General features: G+C 32.6%; 1 protein-coding gene across 5 annotated transcripts in view; it reads right to left on the bottom strand.

The window, feature by feature from the left end:
• Positions 1-1,059: 1,059 nt before the first annotated feature.
• Shab (Shaker cognate b) overlaps positions 1,060-22,144 on the bottom strand; it is a 103,719-nt gene continuing 82,634 nt past the window's right edge. For 4 of the 5 annotated variants that reach the window (XM_069036624.1, XM_069036632.1, XM_069036614.1 and 1 more), the window contains 4 exons: positions 21,000-21,506; positions 17,748-17,919; positions 12,428-13,014; positions 1,060-2,962 (listed from right to left, as the gene is read on the bottom strand). In XM_069036624.1, the coding sequence (XP_068892725.1) occupies positions 12,437-13,014; positions 17,748-17,919; positions 21,000-21,506 (1,257 nt within the window). In that variant the 3' untranslated portion in view covers positions 1,060-2,962; positions 12,428-12,436. Of the gene's footprint in view, positions 2,963-12,427; positions 13,015-17,747; positions 17,920-20,999; positions 21,507-22,144 lie in introns of those variants that run through there. The other variant, XM_069036643.1, reaches the window with a different exon arrangement.

Below are 22,144 nucleotides of genomic sequence, written 5' to 3' on the forward strand. Positions count from 1 at the left end.
AATTTCATTTTTGCTCCTCATAACATAATATACTCTTTCGTTAATTTCTAACGGTCAGGTTTGTTAAAAAGGTTTGTATAAAAAAATTTGTATTCTTCTCAATGAAAACAAGTTAGTAGCAAGTTTGGAATGGATAATTCCACTTTTCTGTAATTTTTTGTAGTTAATACATACCTAACTGTGGGGTTTAATATAATCGGTGTTTATTTAACAAAGAACTAAATACAAGTCACAAAAGTAAGCAGTGTATCTAGGAGAGAGGTTAGAGAAGTTGAGTCCCAGCGGAAGCAAAACTTCTTGTGAATTCCGGCTGGGTGTCAATCTTTTATAGGCGTCGATTGGCGCCGTTTTGACGACGGTTGATGGTGTGGCGTCGGCGGGAACGTTTGACCAATGGAGGCTGTGACGGAGCGTACTGCCGCAAGATGGCCGCAAGATACTACTAGCGACACCACGAGCGTAGTAGCGGGGCGCATTTGTACTACCAATTCGGCGTAACGGGTAGTATTTGAATTTCCCTACATAACTGGATTTCCACGTTTTTTAGCAAAAGTATATCTTCATCAAAAACCATGATTTACCAAAAAAGATAAAAATTTTGCCATAGTTCTTCACAGAATTATGCGAGGAAGTCTTAGTTTAGAAACATTTAAATGGAATTGTACTTTGAAGATTTACAATTTGTTGCAGAACTACAATTTTTCTTTGGAGATGGAGGTTTATTCTGGATTTTTTCGGAATCTTTTTTTTATATAAAGCATATTTTTGTATTGTTTTACGTCATTTGGTTTTGTAGTGATGCAATGACATGCAAGACGAAATAAAAAAAAAAGATTTAGCAGAGGATCTGTAGTCATTGAATTTTTTATTAAGGATATTTAATAATTAATTAAGGATACTTCGAACTATTTTATGAACAAATCACGGTCAACAATGATAAAGTGAATTATAAATATAATATTAGACATATCTAATTTTGAATTTCCTTTAATTTCTTTGTTTTGTAAATAGTTTTGATTTTGGGTCTTGCTTAATCTAAAAATAAAAATAAAATTAAAATATAGGAAAATGCAATTTTAATCAGCTGTTAAATACATTGAACATTGTTTGGAGAACAATTATTTTTATTTAACAAACATTTACATGATATGTCTATGTGGGGCATGATATAATATGTATAATAAATAATAATTTATGCGTTTATTAAATAATAGGATGTAATTTTATATTTATATACAAAGTGTATGTTATTTCGTAACAATAATATTTATACAAATATCTAAACGTGCAGTCTCGCTTTTTAGCATTTGTGGTAGGTAGGTACTTTCATTATTAAATTAATTATTTACAGAAAATAAAATATATGCGATTGTCTATAAGCTTATATGTAGATCTGTAAGAAATTGAGTAAATATGAAATCTGTTGTAAAAAGTTCATAAGTACAATGACGATGAGTAAAATATAAGGATGGGATAATGATGAAACAAAAATGTAGTCAAACTATTTTGTAATAATTATTATTTAAAAACAACAAAATAAAACTCAGGAATGAAATAATGCCGCTTATTAAAATCAGGTGCACATCAGAAATGAATACCTATTATAAGAACCATAATAACACCTGTCTTGTAATAATGAAGTAACAAGAAAAATACGCTTCTGACTAGTTCATTGCTTTTTATTTTCAAAAAAAGAAGCTCACAGGTATTATATGGCAAATATTGTGAACGAAATAAATATCACGTGGGTCTATAGGCATACGTTCTACAAAATGTGACAAAAATCATTCTAACAAAAAATAATTCATTTATAACTGATTTAGTATGCAACGATTGACACAAACGACAAGGGCATCTATCACACCAACATTTCTAACAATAACATTGTTTAACTTTAATTGAAAAAATTCTTTCGTAATTTCTTTTATATATTTATAAATGTATAATATAAAATCAAACGTTGAAAAATATTTTGGTTTAACTAGAATCGAATAATGTAGTAATACTTTTTAACACTATTACCATCATTGATTTGAAATCAGTTTTAAAGCACTCTGCGTCACTTTGCAAGGGCATACTAAATCTTTTTTAACAGTTTAACGTCAGAACTTACTGCAATAAAAATAATTACTCACAAAATAAAATTGTGTAACAATATCCTTACACTCATTTTGCTTAAAAATAATTTAATCACAGACAAAAATAAGCTTGGCCAGTCGTAATTTCTTATATTTCGCATTGCGCTCCAACAACCTCTCTGCTTCTGAATATTTATCGAATGTCAAAGTGTAGGTAAGTACATATATAGAAAAATACGCGGTGTGTATGCCTAGTTTAATTTTGATTTAATGGGTAAATGGCTCAGATTGCGTTACGTTATCACAAAGCAGTGAGGCTGTTTTGTATATTGCTGAATTCATTGACTAACTTTTAATCCATCCGCACAACCTTTTTCCATTATGCAAGTTTCCATGCATTTCTTTCTTGTTTTATAATGAATGCTCTCGCGATCTGTAGCTATTTATAATTTGATTAACACTTAAGGATTCACTGCAGGTAGGAGATAAGGATAATTCCGTATAAACTGCATGACATAAACCTTTCAATCTTCAAAAACAGAACACCTCATCTATCACTTGTGAACCTCTGTAAAATGCATTAGCTGCTTGCACTAAACATTGCAGTTGAATGTCTTAAAATTGTCTTATTAACATGTGATTCTTTAGAATATAATTGTGGCAAAAATAACAATGCATTCAATTCAAAAGTTATAAAGAACGTCTTAAATGTCTCCAACAACAAAGCACTTTCTTATGCACCATCATTATTTTTCATGAGAATTTTGGACGAACGTCACTCCGTGCTTCCGAATTATCTTCCAAATTAATAGTTCTTCCAGTTTCAAACTTCTATATTCCTGGCCGTTTCTATGCGTACTAAGTTTAGGGAATGATTCAAATTCCTGAAAATAAATTTTCTAAGTCAGTTAAATAACGAGAGAAGCAATGTTAAATAGTTAAATCATGATATTTATACACCTTGTTCTTAGATTTTTTTTTAATGACTTACAGGGCTTTGTTTAGGATTTTAAACAAAAATATAGATAAATAGGTATATATATTTTTGGAAGAACAAAAACCTTAATTGATAGATACTTATGTAATCCTTTTTAGTATCATTACATTAAGTGACAATAAGTGTACAAAGTACATACTTATAATAAACCTACATTTTGTTTTGTAAACTTGGTCCAGCGAGAGATTGGGAGATTTTAAATTTTATTAAATTAACCCAACACTACAAAATGCGCTAGAATACATTAATTAGAGCATAATTTCAGTGCAAAAATGTTACTGCTTGAAGGATATACATATTTCAAATTTTACGTGCGCTAGGTACTACTTTCTCTACGTAAAATTTAGTGATTTTTATGTCAACCAATCTCTCGCTGTACAAACTATACCATATTGTAATTTCCAGTATTAAATAATAATAATTAAATCACAAGGATTTAAAAAAAGACGAAAAAAGAATTTTAGGTTAACAAAAATATTTAGCTTTTCACTTGACTTGACTTTTGGCTGAGGATTACTCAGTTGGCATCCGCTACGGCCAGATATTGATATGACTATTTGCTTCTGTTTTGTACGAGCTAACTTATTTTAATCTTTGATATAAATAAAAAATATAAAGTATTTTCTGTAAAAAAATACACTACTACATGTACAGAGTGATCACAAAAAAACGCCCCAGCTAATATTTTTCTTATTTGAAATCCGATTTCAACGAGCGATAAATTAAATTAAAGGGTTCAAAAATTACTACAAACTAAATATAAAACGTTGCCCTTAGCAATCCTACCTTACAAGGGTCAAGGGTCAACTAAATTTTTTTACAGTTAGATTCATTATGTTTTTCTGAGTTCAAAAATATAACACACCTCTACCGGGTGTAGAATTGGTTTACGAGACATAGGATTTTACATGTAAAAATAAAGAGTTTCAATTATTGGCTCCCCTAATAATTTTATGCCAAAATAGTTAAAATGAAAGTTAGAGAGAATTAAAAATACTGTCTAATTCCACTCTTTGTTTTTTCCTAACATCTTGTGGTACTGAAAGAAAAGCAAGAAAGGAGTTAACACAAAAAAAGTAGCACTAGCCATGAAATTTGAGTTTTAAAATACTATGTATTTGTCGGATGGTTTCTCTATTATTTAATTGTCTTTTAATTTGCCCTTCAAATGAAGTCGTACAGGACTACAGGATGAATGAAAAGGTATCTTCCATTAAATGCTCAAACTTCTCTACAATTCTTCCAATTGTTTCTGTGGCAGGAATTGATTGGTCTGGGAAACCTGAAGCAAATGTTGCTTGGAAGTTGCTTAAAAAAGATCCTCCTTAATAACATTTAAAGAAAAAAATACAATTTCATGCTTAGTAGTAGTAGTACTTTTTACTGTTTTTGTGTCAACTTCTTTCTTGCCTTTCTTCCAGTACCACAAGATGTTAGAAAAAAAGTATGACCGAAATTAGGCAGTAATTTTAATTCTCTCCAACTTTCATTTTAACTATTTTGCCGTAAAATTAATAGGGGAGCCAATAACTGAAACTCTCTATTTTTACATGTAAAATCCTATGTGTCGTAAACTAATTCTACACCCGGTATATTTAAATGTTATTCTAACACAAGAAATAAATAAGTGCTTATTCACAATGGACATAAGCTTGACATAAGGCATAAGAAACTCATGATACATGCAGTGGGTAGACTATTAATTTTTACGTAACTTATGAGAAGTGACCTCAGTGAACATTATTGTTGTGTACAAAAAGGCATGAAGAATCATATTCGAGGTATATGTACATATAAATTATTTTCCAATTGCCCAAAATTACAAATTATTTTTAGGTATCTCTTATGTACCTATTTCTTATGTCTTATGTCCATTGTGAATAAGCACTAAAAGTCAATTACAAATGATTAAAAGTAGAACTTTATTCGTAACCAGCCATGAATTACTTATAAAGACATTCTTGTAGCCATGTAAACACAAACAAATAAAAATTGATTTTGAAAATAAACATTATTTGTCGTACTTTTTGTTTAATTTTTGTCTCCAATTTCGTGTTGTGAAATAAAATGAAAAATAACAAACTTATGGATATGTTGCAAGCATATTTCGAAAATAATAGAAATTACTGCATGCAAAAAACCGCCACCTGAAATCCTTCTGAATGCTACGCGAAGTGTGATACGTACTCGTAGATGTCAACAATGTCTCGAACAAAATGGTGCTCAATTTAAACAGTTCCGTTGAAATTTTTTTATTGTTATTTTTATTGTTTGTATTAATGAATAAATATTGTTTCAATTGCTACAAGAATGTCTTCATAAGTAATTCGTGGCCTGTTCCGAATAAAGTTCTACTTATTCCTTATAATCTGTAATTGACTTTTATTTATTTCTTGTGTTTGAATAACATTTAAATATACAGGATATGCTATACTGGGTGGTCCAAAATTCGCGGAACAACTTAGCAGTACGTTTGTAAGTAGTGATTAAAATATCAGGTAAAAATGTAAAAAAAAATCAATCTTCTTTTTTGCAAGCTAATGAAGTAACCACATTAAACTGGGCAGCGAGAAGCCCGGACCTCAACCCCATTGAAAATATTTGGGGCCAAAGAAATTAATATAAGATCTTGCCTACAAACCGCAAAGTTCAATAAAATGTTAACTTTATTGTACTTATTTGAATTTTTCCATTTTTGAAATTTCTTATTTTATACGCCACTGAGTTTTTTTCAGTTGGGTATTTATACTGGGTACCCCAAAATTCGCGCAACAACTTAGCAGTACGTTGTTAAGTGGTCATTAAAATATCAGGTAAAAATGTTTAAAAAAATCAATCTTCTTCATTGTAGAAGATATGCATGCACCTATTCGTTACACTAAATGTGGCAACATTTAAAAACATTGTATGTATCCGAATAGTCGGCAAATATTACATTTTTGTTCTATCCATGGAAATGACAGAGAAAAATCAAAGTCATGTTGCAGTACGTTGTTTGAAGTAAAATGGACATAAAATTACTATTTGGAAATGCTGGAAGTAATGAAGAAAATAATTACAAACCTGATCACAATCGTTCAGAATTATTATGCCACTGGCTAGTAAAAGATAAATAGTCAAAATCTTTTTTAATAGTTAAAATTTATGAGATCAAAGCTGCACCTTTAGAGCCCCCATATTTTCAAATTTAAAGGTAGGTATAGAATTTTTTAATTATTTTTCTCATTATGTTCTAACATTGAGTTATTCCGCGAATTTTGGGCCACCCAGTATTTTTGAACTCAGAAAAACATAATGAATCTAACTGTACTATGGCGACCAAAAAATTTTGGCCGTCACTTTCTTGACATTCAAGTAAAGTGTAAATAAACCTTTAGGAATCGTAACCCCACTTTCGATTCTTGTCATTTTGACAATCAATTTAAACTGTTTGAAGCTCAGATATTCCAAAAATCCGACATGAATGAACAAAATTAGAGCAATCGTACATAGATAACCTGAGGTGTAAACGTTCTGTGTAGTAGAAATGACAAAATAATTTTGAGTTTTGAAATTTACCACCCAAAAAATAACGTTCATAATCAAGACGGTAATCATGATGACAATAAAGTACGGATTACATTTTTTTTTTGAATTGACAGATAATGACGGCCAAAATTTTTTGGCCGGCATAGTACTAAAAAAATTAAAGTAACCTTGAAAGGTATAGGTAAGGGCTAAGGGCAACATTTTATATTCAGTTAATAGTACTATGCCGGCCAAAAAATTTTGGCCGTCATTGTCTGTCAATTCAAAAAAAAAAAATTGTAATCCGTACTTTATTGTCATCATGATTATTGATTACCGTCTTGATTATGAACGTTATTTTGTGGGTGGTAAATTTCAAAACTAAAAATTATTTTGTCATTTCTACTACACAGAACGTTTACCTTAGGTTATCTATGTACGATTGCTCTAATTTTGTTTATTCATGTCGGATTTTTGGAATATCTGAGCTTCAAACAGTTTAAATTGATTGTCAAAATGACAAGAAACGAAAGTGGGCTTATTCCTAAAGGTTTATTTACACTTTACATGAATGTCAAGAAAGTGACGGTCAAAATTTTTTGGCCGCCATAGTACTATTCCGGACACGGAATCTTGGCCAACATTTTTTTGACATTTCTAAAAAACAATGATGTAAACCAATCATTAGTGTCATTAATGAATGATAGTTACAAGGCGGTCTCAAGTTACAGTTGGCTTCAAAAAAAACGGGAAATGAAATTTGACCTAATGTGAATTGGAAATTTAATTTGTCAGTTTATGCCAATTTGTGTCTGTTTGACAGTAGTATTTCTGACACATACTTAAGTGCAGCTTTTTTAACCTAAATTCTAAAAGGCCGTTTCAAACTATAAAAATTTAATAAAATCTGACAGAAATTTTTCTGACAGTTCCCGTTTTTTTTGAAGCCAACCGTACAGGCCAGGACACTGGTTGCGTTGCCACATTCCCTGGTAGGCCATTCCATGACCTACGACGTTCCTAAAGTTTGGAAACTAATTCGACATTTAAAATAAATTTTGACAAGTTCTTGGTCATATGCGTCAAATTCAATTAAAAATGTCATTTAAGTGTTATTGCAACTCAAATTATGTGTCTTCTTCTTCAAATTACGTAGGTACCTGTATTTAAGTTTCCATCAAATGAGGAAATGAAGTCAATTTAGAAAGAGATTTTAAAAATCGAAGAGTGAAGAATTCGCAAAAGTAACCATGTTTGTGCTAAACATTTTAGGGGGACAGATATCAATGGGGACAAAATGAAGCGACTTGTGCCAAACGAGGTGCCAATAACTTCTAATTACGAAGAATAATTTCTTCGTAATTAATTGTAATCAATTTGGGATGAAATAATCAAAATTAGTAATGAAGACACAATCACTGGGGAAAATCTTTTGGCTTTAAAAACGAATATTGAAATGAAACTGGGAAGTTACAAGAAATGGGGTGGGATTTAGACAATGGGGAAAACAAAAATATTTAAATTGGAAATGCCCACCTCGCGTTAGTTTATAACCAAGCAGTTTCAATATCCCGGAACACCGCAGAGCATACTGAAATATTATCAGTAACAGTAATGAGCTCCGTTATTTTCCTGTCCCCAAGGTGGTCCTAAACTATATATTACAATGCGATAACGCATTTTTGAACAGTCGTAAAATTAGATCACTCATATTTGACAAATGCAAATACAATGACAGGTTTAGTAGATTTCGAATTTTTTCACTAAATGTTGGTGAAGTAATGTTGCCAGACTGGTAGGCCATTCCATAGCACACTGCCTTTGGTCAGTGTCATGATCTGGTAAATGAAGATCGCCTTGATATCTAGTTATTAAAAATAACTTTGAAGTTTTTCTTGTGACATCAAAAAGGCAGGGAGATGGCATTATCGAATCAAAAGTTGGGTTATATTTAATAAAGGCCAGTTCACACATATTTGTAAGTTAAATGTAAGTGGTGGCCAAGATACCGTGTCCGCAATTGTACTTTTTTAACCCTTTAATTTGATGAATTTGATGAATTTGAAATCGGATTTCAAATAAGAAAGATATAAGCTGGGGCGTTATTTTTGTGTTCACTCTGTATACTTATTTAATGTAGTCAGTTATAATTATAAATAATTAATCATGGGGAAATTAAAATTGAAATTCTAAACTTTGTTATTAAAATATTTATTGAGATAAGGATTTTTTGTAAACAAAAAGAAAGATCTATGTAACGACATTAATGAAACCACTTAATAAATCTTAATTTCATTTTAAATTTTAAGTCTCCGAAATATTAATATTGTCACTGTTATTGTCTCTATTGTAAACAAATAAAAATGGCCTGAATATGATTTGACAATTCCATAAGTTAAGTTTTTAAAAATTTCTTGTGCACATTTTTGGTTTAACTTAATTTTTAATTTGTCTACAATATACAACGTGTTTCGCGTAAGAGTACGAGTCTGACGAACTCAAAATGTAGTTTTCATGAGTAACTAGGTGTAATAAATCATATTTTGACAAAAAGTAGTTTGCACATCCCTGGAGTTTTTTAGATTTCCCCCTTGTTCACACATTTGCGGAAAAGCTCCCCAGCGATTGTTCGTTAGGAATGTCCAAAACCACAATTTATAATTTTTAATTAATCTAGCTCCCATTTTCAAACGTATTTTGTGTTGCGTTTAGACTTCGTCGGGTTCGTACTCTTACGTGAAACGCTTTGTATAAAAAATAAATATCTACAAGGAAAATGTTTAAAAAGTATACTTTCTAAGTTTTTTATTGTACGGTTGGCTTAAAAAAAAACGTCAACTGTCAGAAAAAGTTCTGTCAGATTTTATTAAATTTTTATAGTTTGAAACGGCCTTTTAGAATTTAGGTTACAAAACTGCACTTTTGTGCCGGAAATACTACTGTCAAACAGACATAAATTGACAAATTAAGTTTCCAATTCACATTAGGTCAAATTTCATTTCACGTTTTTTTTATGCCAACTGTAAAAAGAACGTTGTTTTATTGATCCGACTTAAATAAACGTTCTTAAATGAACATCTTCCATAGGCAATAACCGCTTCAAGCTAATTTATGCCTTAAATCAAAAAACATTAAACAACGAAGAACAGTTAAAACCATGACATCGCGCAATTGTGTTTTTGTTAAACCGTATTTTACTTTGCCCTTGTTTTAACAAATCATTATAACTACTGTCAATGGTGATTTCTAGTGATTTCTAGCAACACAGCACGACTTACTGATAGGAATGATTCAATTCGAATATTTGGAAAAACATATGGATTTCTATTTTTTAGAAATAATTTCAATTGAATAAATACGGGGTCGCTACAAAGTATGGCAACAGTTAAATATCTCGAGAATGGTTTCTTGGAAATCCTTGAGATTTGGTATGGAGCTAAAAGCATTTAAATTCTATTCTTTGCAATTTTTTCAGTTTTATACCATCATTTGTTTTCGAGATACAAAGCTAACTAGAATTTTTTTAAATGGCAACAGGGGTTAATTTTATAATTCAGAAAAGAAACCTCTTTTTAAAAATCATAAAATTAACCCCTGTTGCCATTTAAAAAAAATCAAGTTAGCCTTGTATCTCGAAAACAAATGAAGGTATAAAACTGAAAAAATTGGAAAGAATAGAATTTAAATGCTCTTAACTCCTTACCAAATCTCAAGGATTTCCGAGAAACCATTCTGGAGATATTTAACTGTTGCCATACTTTGTAGCGACCCTGTATATTAATTTTTGGTAATTGCAGACTTTCAAAAAACTAAGGTCATAGTCATCAATCATCATTATTAAGAAATTAAAACTAAGCCATAATGGACGGATTTAAAGGTAATTTTTAAAGATGCTTATTGTTAGCAAAATTGTCATTATTATTATCATCACTTTTATGGATTTTTTTTTAACAATAACTTGACGAATATTAAATGACTAACTAGCTAAATTAAATGTATAACATAAATACGATCTTATTTCTAGGGATGTTATAAAAATACCTAAATTATCAATATTAGGTTCCACAGTTAAGACCTTTAATTGTGTGGTTACAGCCCATGAAATGAGATCACTCGACTTGTTATCCGCAAAATGTATCGGATGTTCATTTAAATTTATACTCAAAATAGGCGTTGAAGAGTCGATTGTGAACGCACCACGCATTACAGATTACGGATCCGCTATTTAAATCTAACCTCACTTTTTGCGTTGATTGTGTTTTTATATCCCATTCTTTATCCTGGTGAGTAGTCGATGCGATCAAGCATCAAGTAAGTTTTACTTAACTAACGGTGCACTACGGTGTAGAAGAGATTACCGTAAACGTCAAAAAAATGTTTAAAAAATTCTATTAGACTTATTTGCTGATTTGGAGGTCTTGGAAGTGGCACTTAACGGGTCAATTATTTCGAAATATATGTATTAAATTGTCATGACAGCTACCTCTAATCGTACATATTATCACAAGGTACAAGATCACTCACTATCAATATCTAATCCTGCATAAGAGAGAATTTAGAAGCTTTGGAAATCGAAAAAATTATTTTAAATCCACTACGGTAACATTGCAAGGTAATGATGTAAGAATATATCATTGTTTACATTGTATTACCGTTAATAATAATAACAATAATAGATTTTTTGTCTGAATTTTTTTTCCATATTTTTTTCATGTACACTTGCTTTCAAAACTTTCGCGTACACATTCAAAAACAAGTAACAACGATTTTGCAAAATTTAAGCAGTGTGAACGGGTAATTTTGAGATTAGGTTAAAGGTGACATTGACAGCAATTAAAAAAATTATGATCGGTCTTCTACTCACGGTTCCTTCTTGTTTTCCATCTCTTCTTTACATATTCCTATAGAACAGTGCTTTTATTTAGCCCATTATGAGTAGTAACCCTTCTTATGGACCACTCTTCTTCTAATTTGGAAAGCATCAAAACTTAGTCTTGCTCTGTCAGTCGAGTTATTTTGACTTTTTAAAAGTTTAAATGTCAGAGTTGATTAATTACAGCCCTGATTTAAAACAACGAAAAATAGGTGTACGCGAAAGTTTTGAAAGCAAGTGTACATTTAAACATCCTCGATAACGCAGTAAGAAGTTAGTACGCCAATTTTGGGACACCTGTATATAAGCCGTACACATCGATTCTTAAATTTAACCGTTCCCGGTCTGAAAATTATCGGCGTCCGTCGTCGGTCAATCCGACCGAACATTATTCCCGTCCCGTGCCGGGCAATATTGCAAAGAAGTTTGGGTTTGAAAAATTAACCGGATTCTTAAACCATAAACCGGACCTAATTTGACCGGAAAGTGTGTGGCCGGTCTAGAACATTTTTAAATTCACAAGTAAGTTATTAAAATTTTAGAGAACGATGCGATGTGAAGATACATGTTTGAGGTTATGTCTTGGTGCATGTGAATCATGAGTCATGACTCATGAGCAATTTAAATTGGAAAATAATAAATACAAAGACTTTGCGGCGTCTCTGTAAGTACATTATTGTAATATTTGAATATGTTTTAACAACTACCAACGCACTTTTCGATGGGAACTTTCAAAAATCCCTAAATTCAACTTGACGGCTGAAAATTTTCCTTAGACCACTCACCAAGGTAAAGAATAGAGTATACTTTGCAGACTCACGAGTGGTGCGTTCACAATCGACTCTTCAATGCCAACTTTGGAGATAAATTTAAATGTACACCCGATACCTAAATGTATTTTTTAAATTTTATTTTTATTGTTCTGTGCTATAAGAGCAAATGAATAATCTTTCTCTTAAAAATGTGATTCACCTTCGAATGCTACGAGGACGGATTGGGTCCTTTGGAGATAGAGTTTCCGGGCTGCCTGGGTAACGGAACAACCACGGTGGGATGAAGAAGCAATCTGGTTTCTTCATTGGGCGAATTGTCGTCCATAGGAGGAGGCGGGGGGCAAATGTATAGCGGCACATCACCAACACTATCACTACACTCTTTGAACTTATTTGAATCCAACATTGGTTCCTTACAAGACTGTTTCTCCTTGTTGATAATATCATCTAACAAAAATAACTGTGATTTTAATGTCCTATTCTTTTCCGTTTCTTGCTGATAAAATGGCGGAAGATTCTTGGTGAGAGTTTTTTGGCTGAGAGCACGATGTCTCATCGGAGGAGAGGAAAGTCGTTTGTTTGGAGAATACTCGCTACCGGAACCGATTTCATAACCGGACATGTTGTCGGAGATTAAACGTTCGCTTTCCGGATCTGTGTTGCGGTTTCCGCTGCTGTCCGACTTCTTCAGGATTGATTTTGAACGCCTGTGGTGCTCTAATTGTGGACTCACACGACTATCTATTGAATCCACTGACAGTGACGATTTGCTGCCGCTGTTTTTACCTGAAATTACGAAAAAATACTTAAAATCCAATACGAATTTTATTGGCATTGTTGAGATTTCGTGTAGTTTTGAAATTATTCACGAGGTTCTGGTGTTCTCGAACGTTTGCGGCCAGCGAGTTTCAGAGATTTACCTTGTAACTGCCGACAAAGCGGAAAAGTTTCGTTAAAGGTTCATGCCTGAAAATGATAATTTTACATTTCCGCCATACTTTCCTTAACGCTAAAACTGATAAGTTAACATCTGCTTATGACCAGATTTATCTGATAATTCTGTTTAGGTACCTAAAAAAAATCTCAAACTGCTTTTTCAAATCTTTTGAAATGTTTGAAGTAATCTAAAAAAAATTAACATTTAACTGATATTTTCAAAAACTAAAAGGTTAGAACTACAACAAACGAAAATTTGAAAATGCAACCCACAATACAGTTGCAAAGTTAACGTGAATTTTTGTTTTTTGATTTAAAAAACATAAAACATAATTAGCTGTGCAGTTTCGTAAATTTTAACATAAATGTCATTCGCTTGGTTAAATGAAATTGTGAAAAAACGAAGAGTTTTTGGAAACATGTTTATTGTCTGCATAAAAGCGCAACGGCAGCAGCATTTTTATTACATTCGCCATAAATCAGGAAAATGTCTGTTTTCTCATCGTTCGAATAGGTACTATTCCGGACACGGAATCTTGGCCAACATTTTTTTGACATTTCTAAAAAAAATGATGTAAACCAATCATTAGCGTCATTAATGACAATTATTAAAAATCACTTTTGAAGTTTTTATTCTGACATCAAGAAAGCAAGGAAGTGGCATTATCGAGTCAAAAGTTGGGTTATATTCAATAAAGGCCAGTTCACACATATTTGTCAGTTAAATGTCAGTTATGGCCAAGATTCCGTGTCCGGAATAGTACGTTTTAATCGTCGTTTTTTAATTTTTTGTAAATGTCTGGGTTTTTTAAATTTCAAATAATATTATAAAATTAAAAGAGGACACGGCATCGAGGTCGGATTTATTTATCATTAGGTACTGATATTTCAGTTGAGTGACGATAATTCCTGTGAAGGCATTATCATCATTCAATCAGTGAACGTTACAGTTCAGTGTTTGGATGGGTGGTCGCCGAGGGAACTCTGTAATCCGTAATATCGTATGAATAAACTCCAACGTGGATGTCATGTAAAAAGTGGGCGCATAGCAAAAGAACTGATAATATAAAAAAATAGTGCTTTCAAAGAAGTTATCTTTAGTTCATAGAAATACCTTATGATCAACACAAAAGAAATAAACGGCTGTTATGGAAAGCAAAATTTTTGTAAACGTGCCATGTAACTTGATAAATTGCCACTTGTCAATTGTGACATTTACGTGAATTTTATTTTAAAAAATGGGTTTCACTTGAGAACACAAAATATTCATGACAGAATCCTATTTTACGGATGATATGAATATGTACACGGTTTCAAATCAACATTTTAAACAATTGTGGTGCAAATAACACACATTTTTCATGACATTTCCTATTACTTATCACAGTGACAGATAAGTCATTTGCACCACAATGGTTTTTTGATTTTTGAACAGCGTTCACTTATTTCGTACTTACTGTCGAGGGCCGTTGAAAATTTTATGAAGTAATTGGACCCTTTTAATAATCCGACGGAGGAATTTACCCCGTCCTATCCATGAGGTAGTGTAACAATTCCGAGCAATTTACAGTCGCCGTGGAAAATATTAGGTTGCATTTGGTAAACATTTTCTTTTCAAAATAACTATAAAAACCACATCAAGTGGTTGTGGTAACCTGTCATGTTGCAGGCACTGAACATTGTTTTGTTTTGATTTAAACAGTTTTTGTATTTTTACTTGTAAAGCTTGTGCAACTGTTAACAACAAATTTTGTTTTTGAAGTGAAATACGGGTATTCTACCTACATACTTCATAAAATCATAAACCAGCATTTTTTTCAACAAGTAGTCAAGGCAAGAAGAAGTTTAAATAATTAAAGTTGATCTGTCTGAGTTGTTTTTGAGAAGCTCAATAGGCATATTATTAATATTGTTGAGTTTGCGATTATTTCATTATCCGTGCGAGATACCTCTATCTAAGTTAGTATAAAAAATGTAGAGCATGCAATTCTCTACATTTTTTGTCCTTTATGTTTTTTTGTCAGATCAATAGTTTCGTAGTTACAGCGTGTAGAAATCGAGAATTTCTTTTATTTTTGTACTTTTTATTCTGTTCCACACCACCACAGAGGTAGAGCAATAGGGTGCGTTTTTTTTTGACGTGGTGTCCCCAGTGGGCATAGTCCACGATGCAGTAGAAATTTACTGTTTTACTCTTTTTGATTTCTTTGTAACGTAGACGGACCCGAATGATCTGGATAGAACGGTATAGATGAGCTGAATTCATCAGAGTTTATGAATTCGGGAATTCCTCTTGAGAATTTTCCTCTTGTTCCTCAGGGTCATCATCATCATCATCAAGATCATCTGGCGTTTGCCAAAATAGAAATTCATTGATTTCAGGTATTTGTTCGTCTTGATCTTCAGGTTCTGGAACGTCTGTGATTATTTCATTATCCGTGCGAGATACGTATATCTGACTACTTACAAAAAATGTAGAGCATACAATTCTCTACAATTTTTGTTCTTTACGTTTTTTTTGTCAGAACAATAGTTTCGTAGTTACAGCCTGTAGAAATCGAGCATTTATTGTTTGTCCGTCTACGGGCATATCAGACTCCAACGTGTATACTAATGAAACAGGTAAACACCAAATGATCCTGATGATGATGATGATGACCCTGAGGAACAAGAGGAAAATTCTCAAGAGGAATTCCCGAATTCATAAACTCTGATGAATTCAGCTCATCTATACCGATCGATCCAGATCATTTGGATCCGTCTACGTTACAAATAGAACAAAAAGAGTAAAACAGTAAACTTCTACTGCATCGTGGACTATGCCCACCGGGGACACTACGTAGAAAAAAAACGCACCCTATTGCTCTACCTCTGTGGTGGTGTGGAAAAGAATAAAAAGTACAAAAATAATAGAAATTCTCGATTTCTATAGGCTGTAACTACGAAACTATTGATCTGACAAAAAAAAATAAAGGACAAAAAATGTAGAGAATTGTATGCTCTACATTTTTTATAATAACTTAGATAGAGGTATCTCGCACGGATAATGAAATAATCGCAGAAATGTGATTTTCCACCTCTATTCTCCAGTATGGCGGGGCGAGCGGCAACCCCCCAAGGTCGCAAACTCGGCAATATTAATAATATGCCTAATAGAAGATACCTGCCAAGTATAAACTTTTCTGTACCTTTTGCAAGGTGGAGCCATTTTTATGTCTCTATTGACTGGAACACGAAAGAAAATATTTTGGTTATTCCAAACTTTTGGCGCCCATTGTATAAGAAAACTTATTTGTGGTTATCGTTACTGGCATTGTGCCTATACATTTAACATAAATTAACCACTATCAGATTTGTCTAAGAGAATATACGTATCTACGAAAGTAGTCTAGTCAATATGTCCTCCGATTTCAAATTGTCATAAAATAAATAGTGATCTGTAACGTCCGTGCCAAGAGTTGGGTTTTTGATTGAACTGAATCTATGCTGCGATGCAATATACAGAATGTCCCAGAGTTGCGAAAAAGCCCAATAACTTGTTTGTTATTAAAGATATCAAGTTTTACTTTTTTCTAGATGATAGCTATGCTTCTACTACACATTCGGAAAATATTGCGGTATATATACAGGGTGTCTCAATATTATAAAAACACTAAAGTTATGTTTTTTTAAACGGAACCTACCCAGTTTGATTTTATTTTTGAATTCTATGCTAAACTATGAATCAAATTTATACAACAAGCAAACATTCAGAAATCAAACAGCGTCAATCATTTTAATTTATATGCAACGATTTGGAAGGTACGAATTTTCGAAGGGACCCCTGCAATTCGAAATTCTGGTAAAAAAAGCGCCACTGATCAAAAACGATGGCAGATAAGTAAAAACGACCTGTGTAGATTTAGTTCACAATTTAGCATAGAATTCAAAAATGAAATCAAACTGGGTGGGTTCCGTTTAAAAAAACATAACTTTAGTGTTTTTATAATATTGGGACACCTGTATGTATACCGCAATATTTTCCGAATATGCAGTAGAAGCGTAGCTATCATCTAGAAAAAAGAAAAAGTTGATATCTTTAGTAACAAACAAGTTATGGTGCTTTTCCGCAACTCTGTATGTATACAGGGTGTTTCTGAAATACATGTGTTAATTTTAACCAGTGGATGAACGCGCCAAATCATGGAACTTTTCTCTATAACATTTTTACGAAAAAGCAATACAAATTGATTTAAAATTTGGAATAAATTAACCATCAAAGTGTATATCCGCCTATGGGAAAGGGCGAACATTTTCTGTTGTGATAGAAACAGAGCTTTGTTAAAAAGTTCCATTGTTATAGAAAAAAATAAATAATCAAAATTTAGATTCTCATGGTTACAAAAAATGGAAACTAGTTAATCACACAAAACGACTCGTTTGGTAAAATTGTGGGGCAAAAAATCTTGGAATACTTCGAATTTTACAAAATGTTATAGACAAGTTTCATAAATTGGCGAGTTCTTTCACTGGTTAAAATTAACACACGTATTTCAGAAACACTTGTATTGTAAAGAGAATAATAAAATATATGTTTTGATTACCTGATCTAGATCCACTTAAATTCTGCAGTCCAAATAAATGTTGATTGATAATCCTGGTGGCCGATGCTAAGCCCCTAGTTGGAATGAACGATGTTTTCTTCCGTTTGGTTTCAAGGCTTTCTTGAGAATCCCGTTCGAATGCATCACCAAACCTTGTCCGAGGACGTCCACCCTGCGCAAAGAGACAATTTGATACATTTGAAAGCCACATATTTACAGTGACAGTCCTAGCTGTGAAGGTAATTAATTGGCAACGGTAGCTGGGCAGGCTGCTGACATATTGCCTGATGTGTTATATCGATTTCACAGGTATCACAATAGATGACCAGGAAGACAAGTTATTGTTATCAATCACTCGCTACTGTCATCGAAAGATATTATGTTCAAAATATTTTTAGCTTGATCTGACAGAGATAAATTATTTATGCCAAGCTATCTTTCGTGATAGCAGCTTTTCGACGAGAAAATTAAATATTCGTTGCGGATTTCTAAATATTTATAGTTACGACGTTAGGCGATCACAGTACTCGCAAAAACTTACAAACATTCCGATAAAACATTTTTCTTTAAAAATAAGATTACATATGTCTATTATACGTTTTTCATTAGGTAAATTATTGGCAATAACAACAAATGTTTGAATATGGCTAAGAAAGAAGGGTAGGGTAGGTACCTTGCTGTACCACCGAAACGTAGGTCGATTTTTTATATTTGTAATCCATATCAAAGTATAAACCTTCACAAGAAATTAGCTGCTAAGATGCATATTTAAGAGTCGAAATCACCCCCGGAATATCGAGTCTTTTTTCGATTTTCTCTTATATGAAGGCAATTCAATAAAAACTAACACTGAATTTATCACGGCCCTATACTCTAAACTATGAAACTTACACGATTCGATCTTATTAACAAAATATTCTCGTATCATTGCAAAATGTCGTTTGTGTAGTGTTGACTGTTGGACTCTGCTGTTGTGTACCTATAAATGGTTGCTTTGTTTTCTATGCCTGTAGAGTTTATAATGTCTGAATTGAAGCACAGCGGTGAAGAAATGAAGAATATAATATGCTATTAAATTTATAATAGTTTTGGTAAAGAAACTTTTGAAATAATAACAGTGGCGTATGATGTTACGTACTTCAAGTTTTTGTTGGCATAAAGACTAATAATAATTGTGAAAGCTGTGGATCTGTTGCTAACGTTATAGTAATAACATTTTTTGATTATAAAAACACACACAGTGCCAAAAGGCGCCATAGTGGCTGTTAATTATTATAAAAGTGTTTCGGAACAATTGGAGAAAGATCAGATTCTGAAAGAACAATCTGACTTGTGAGAAAATGGAAACTCCATCACTATAAAATGTTGCAACGATATTGCAACCATTGTAATAGAATTTTTTGCGCAATAAACGCATCAATTTTACACTACGCAGCCTCTACAGTCTCGATATTGCCCCTTGCTACCTCCTCTATCTGTATCCTCAAGTGAAAAAAGAACTAAAAGAATGGCGTTTTCAAACTAAGATTGAGCTCGTAAAGGCTTTAAAGGCGATTTTTAGATGACTTTGAAAGAGCTCCTTCCTTCACGTATTTGATCGGTGGCAGCAACGCTGGGATGATGTCATTTAACTCCAACGTGACTATATAGAACGTGATAAAAAAGTTAATGTAATAAATGCATTAATAAAATTTTTCTTATACATATAAGTCTCTGGTGTTATTGAATTGTCCCTTCGAAAACTAAATGCGATAACAAAACATTTCTAATGGAAACATTTTTTGTTTTTCCGCGCTCCATAAGACTATACATATAAATAAAAATAGAAAAATTAAATTTCATAATATATTTTTTCTATAATTGATTCAAAGAATTGGTATTCACTCACAGTTATCTATGCGTGAAGTGGGTCATTTTCTTACATGTAAAATGCGATTTTACACCTCATACATTGTTTTCTGTTAGTTACCTAGCAACATGGTCACTACGTTGATAGATTTACTTCAAAAATTTGAATTTCAAAATTTAATTTTGAAAGCAATTATATTGTTTATATTGTTTATACAGGGTGTTTTCGAAGTTGAGGCGTTCCTTGTAACACGAGATACTAAGTATACATTATTCTTAAGAATTTTAGCCTAAATCTTCTTAGTAAAATGTTTTATTAACGGAGATAATTGATTGTATATTTTTATTGTTTTCTAACATTTTGAGTCCGGTCCTGTCTATTTTTCCGCTGTACTTGATTAATAACTGACGTGGCCCAGGATGGTGTCTTTCTGGAAATCGCTCTCCGTACTCTCTGGACGCCGCTGCATTCTGCTAACGAGATAACATTGCTCATACATTAGCAACATATCTGTGAGCTCATTATTTTCGTAATGATAAACCATTTCGACTAATTAGATGACAACTCGGACAGTATTTTTGATTAAGGTCCATGCTCATTTGTTTTTTTGTTTTTGTCAATTCTAATTTCTAACAAATCAGCGCAAATTTGGGCAGGACCGGTTTCAAAAATTTCAAAAAAATTAACTTTAGTATCTTCATTGCCGTACACATTTTACTAAGGTGATTTTGGCTAAAACTCTTTAGAACAACGCATGCTATTACATGTTAAAAGGAACGCCTCAACTTCGAAAACACCCTGTATTTCGTGCGTGAAGATGTTTTTGTGCATACAAAGGCTTTTACTGCCTCGACCTGCGTCTCGGCGTAAAAGATCTTTTCATACACAAAAAAAAAACACACTTCATGCACTTAATATAAGTAAAATAGTTATCTTTATATTAAGTGCGTGAAGTAAAAATCCTTGAAATTAATAGGTGAATTATTCAGTGGACACAACAGACACATTTAATTTTTATTTTATATCATGCAGAGAGCTAATTATTTATGGTACTGTATTAGTATGCAAAACGATTTTTACCTAATGGTTTTAGTAAAAAATATATCTCAAATTTGTTTAAATTACTTTAACAGCTGAAATTTAAAAACGTTTTAACAAGTAATGCTTTATTATGACGACTTAACAAGAAAACTTCCATAAACAGAAATAAAATCACCAGTTGACGCTAATAAGTAAAAGAAAAAAAAATGCATCGAAAAAATTAAGTATACCTACATAGGAGTATAAATTTTTGAAACAGGTTAATTGTTATTTGCATTTTATTGAAAATTGCGCTTTTCTTTCGATTTTCCTGATCTGATGTACAAACCTGTTTCAACATCGGTGAATATTGCTAGAATTACCTGTTGGAACCTCGTTCGCCTGTTCTTGGGGAGAGGTGAGTCGTTGAGGCTGACGCGACTACCTCTGTCCAAAGGTCCAAACCCTCTAAACGCCTCTTCCATGGGCGACGTTCCCAAACTCCTGAGTGCCGTATCTCCAGAAGCGGATTTTTTCACGCCTCCAGTTCTCCCTGGTGCTGGGGTGACTGGACTGTTATCCCCACTCTTATCCAAGGGATTCACGTAAAGATTACTGTCTATTACACATGAGGGATCAACAATGTCGGATGTGAGATCTCCCTGAGAATTGAAAGGGTGCGTCGTACAGCTTGCAAACGTATCCGAACTATCCATGCTGGCCAAATCACCGTTGTTGTTGTTAATATTCTTTTGCTTGATATCCATCTCGGCGAAGTTGTTGTACAGTTGTTCTGCTTTCAGCGTCCTCATTTCCAGACAGACGGGATTGCGGAAGTCGCTCGTCGGCAGAGGCATCAAGTTTTCCGCGTCAACAAACTCTTTGAAATCCTGAGGGGTTTGGATGAATTAGCTTGGGAGGTGGGGAAGGATTTCATGGTCAACGACAAATACGGCGTAGTGCCGGACAACCAGCAAATCGACGACGGTTCTCAATTGCCTGGGATGACAACGGATCTATGGACACCCTCACTTTATGTAACACATAGGTACTAAATAAGAGCGATAATGAATTACAAACATTTTTCTCGACATGATATGCATTGTTTATTTGGTATAACCCTCGTCATAATTGTAATGATAATGAGTACTTTAACAGAATACATCTGAGAGTTAGGTACCATTCGTGCCGTGTTATTTAATAGTGTCTTGCTTTTTGATTTTCTTTCCAAATAGCAAGAAATTATAGCGAAATATTTCTAATCCGCGGTACATTAAATGTCTTGCAAAAATGGTTGTTTTCTGGAATATCAGTTCGAAATTGTCTGTTTTTTTTTATCGTAATGAATGATGTAAAAGAAACATGAAAAAGTTAAAAAATGTTTTTCACTATTCAGAAAACTTAATTCAAATTTTATAAAATAATAATTTAATTAATTTTTTCTAATTCTATTTTTAATTAACTCAGCTGCAAATAATAATTATTTTAATAAATTGTAATAATATCTGTGGAGCATTCATTAATCTGT

Source organism: Tenebrio molitor, chromosome 1 (genome assembly GCF_963966145.1).
Source record: "Tenebrio molitor chromosome 1, icTenMoli1.1, whole genome shotgun sequence".
NCBI lineage: Eukaryota > Metazoa > Arthropoda > Insecta > Coleoptera > Tenebrionidae > Tenebrio > Tenebrio molitor.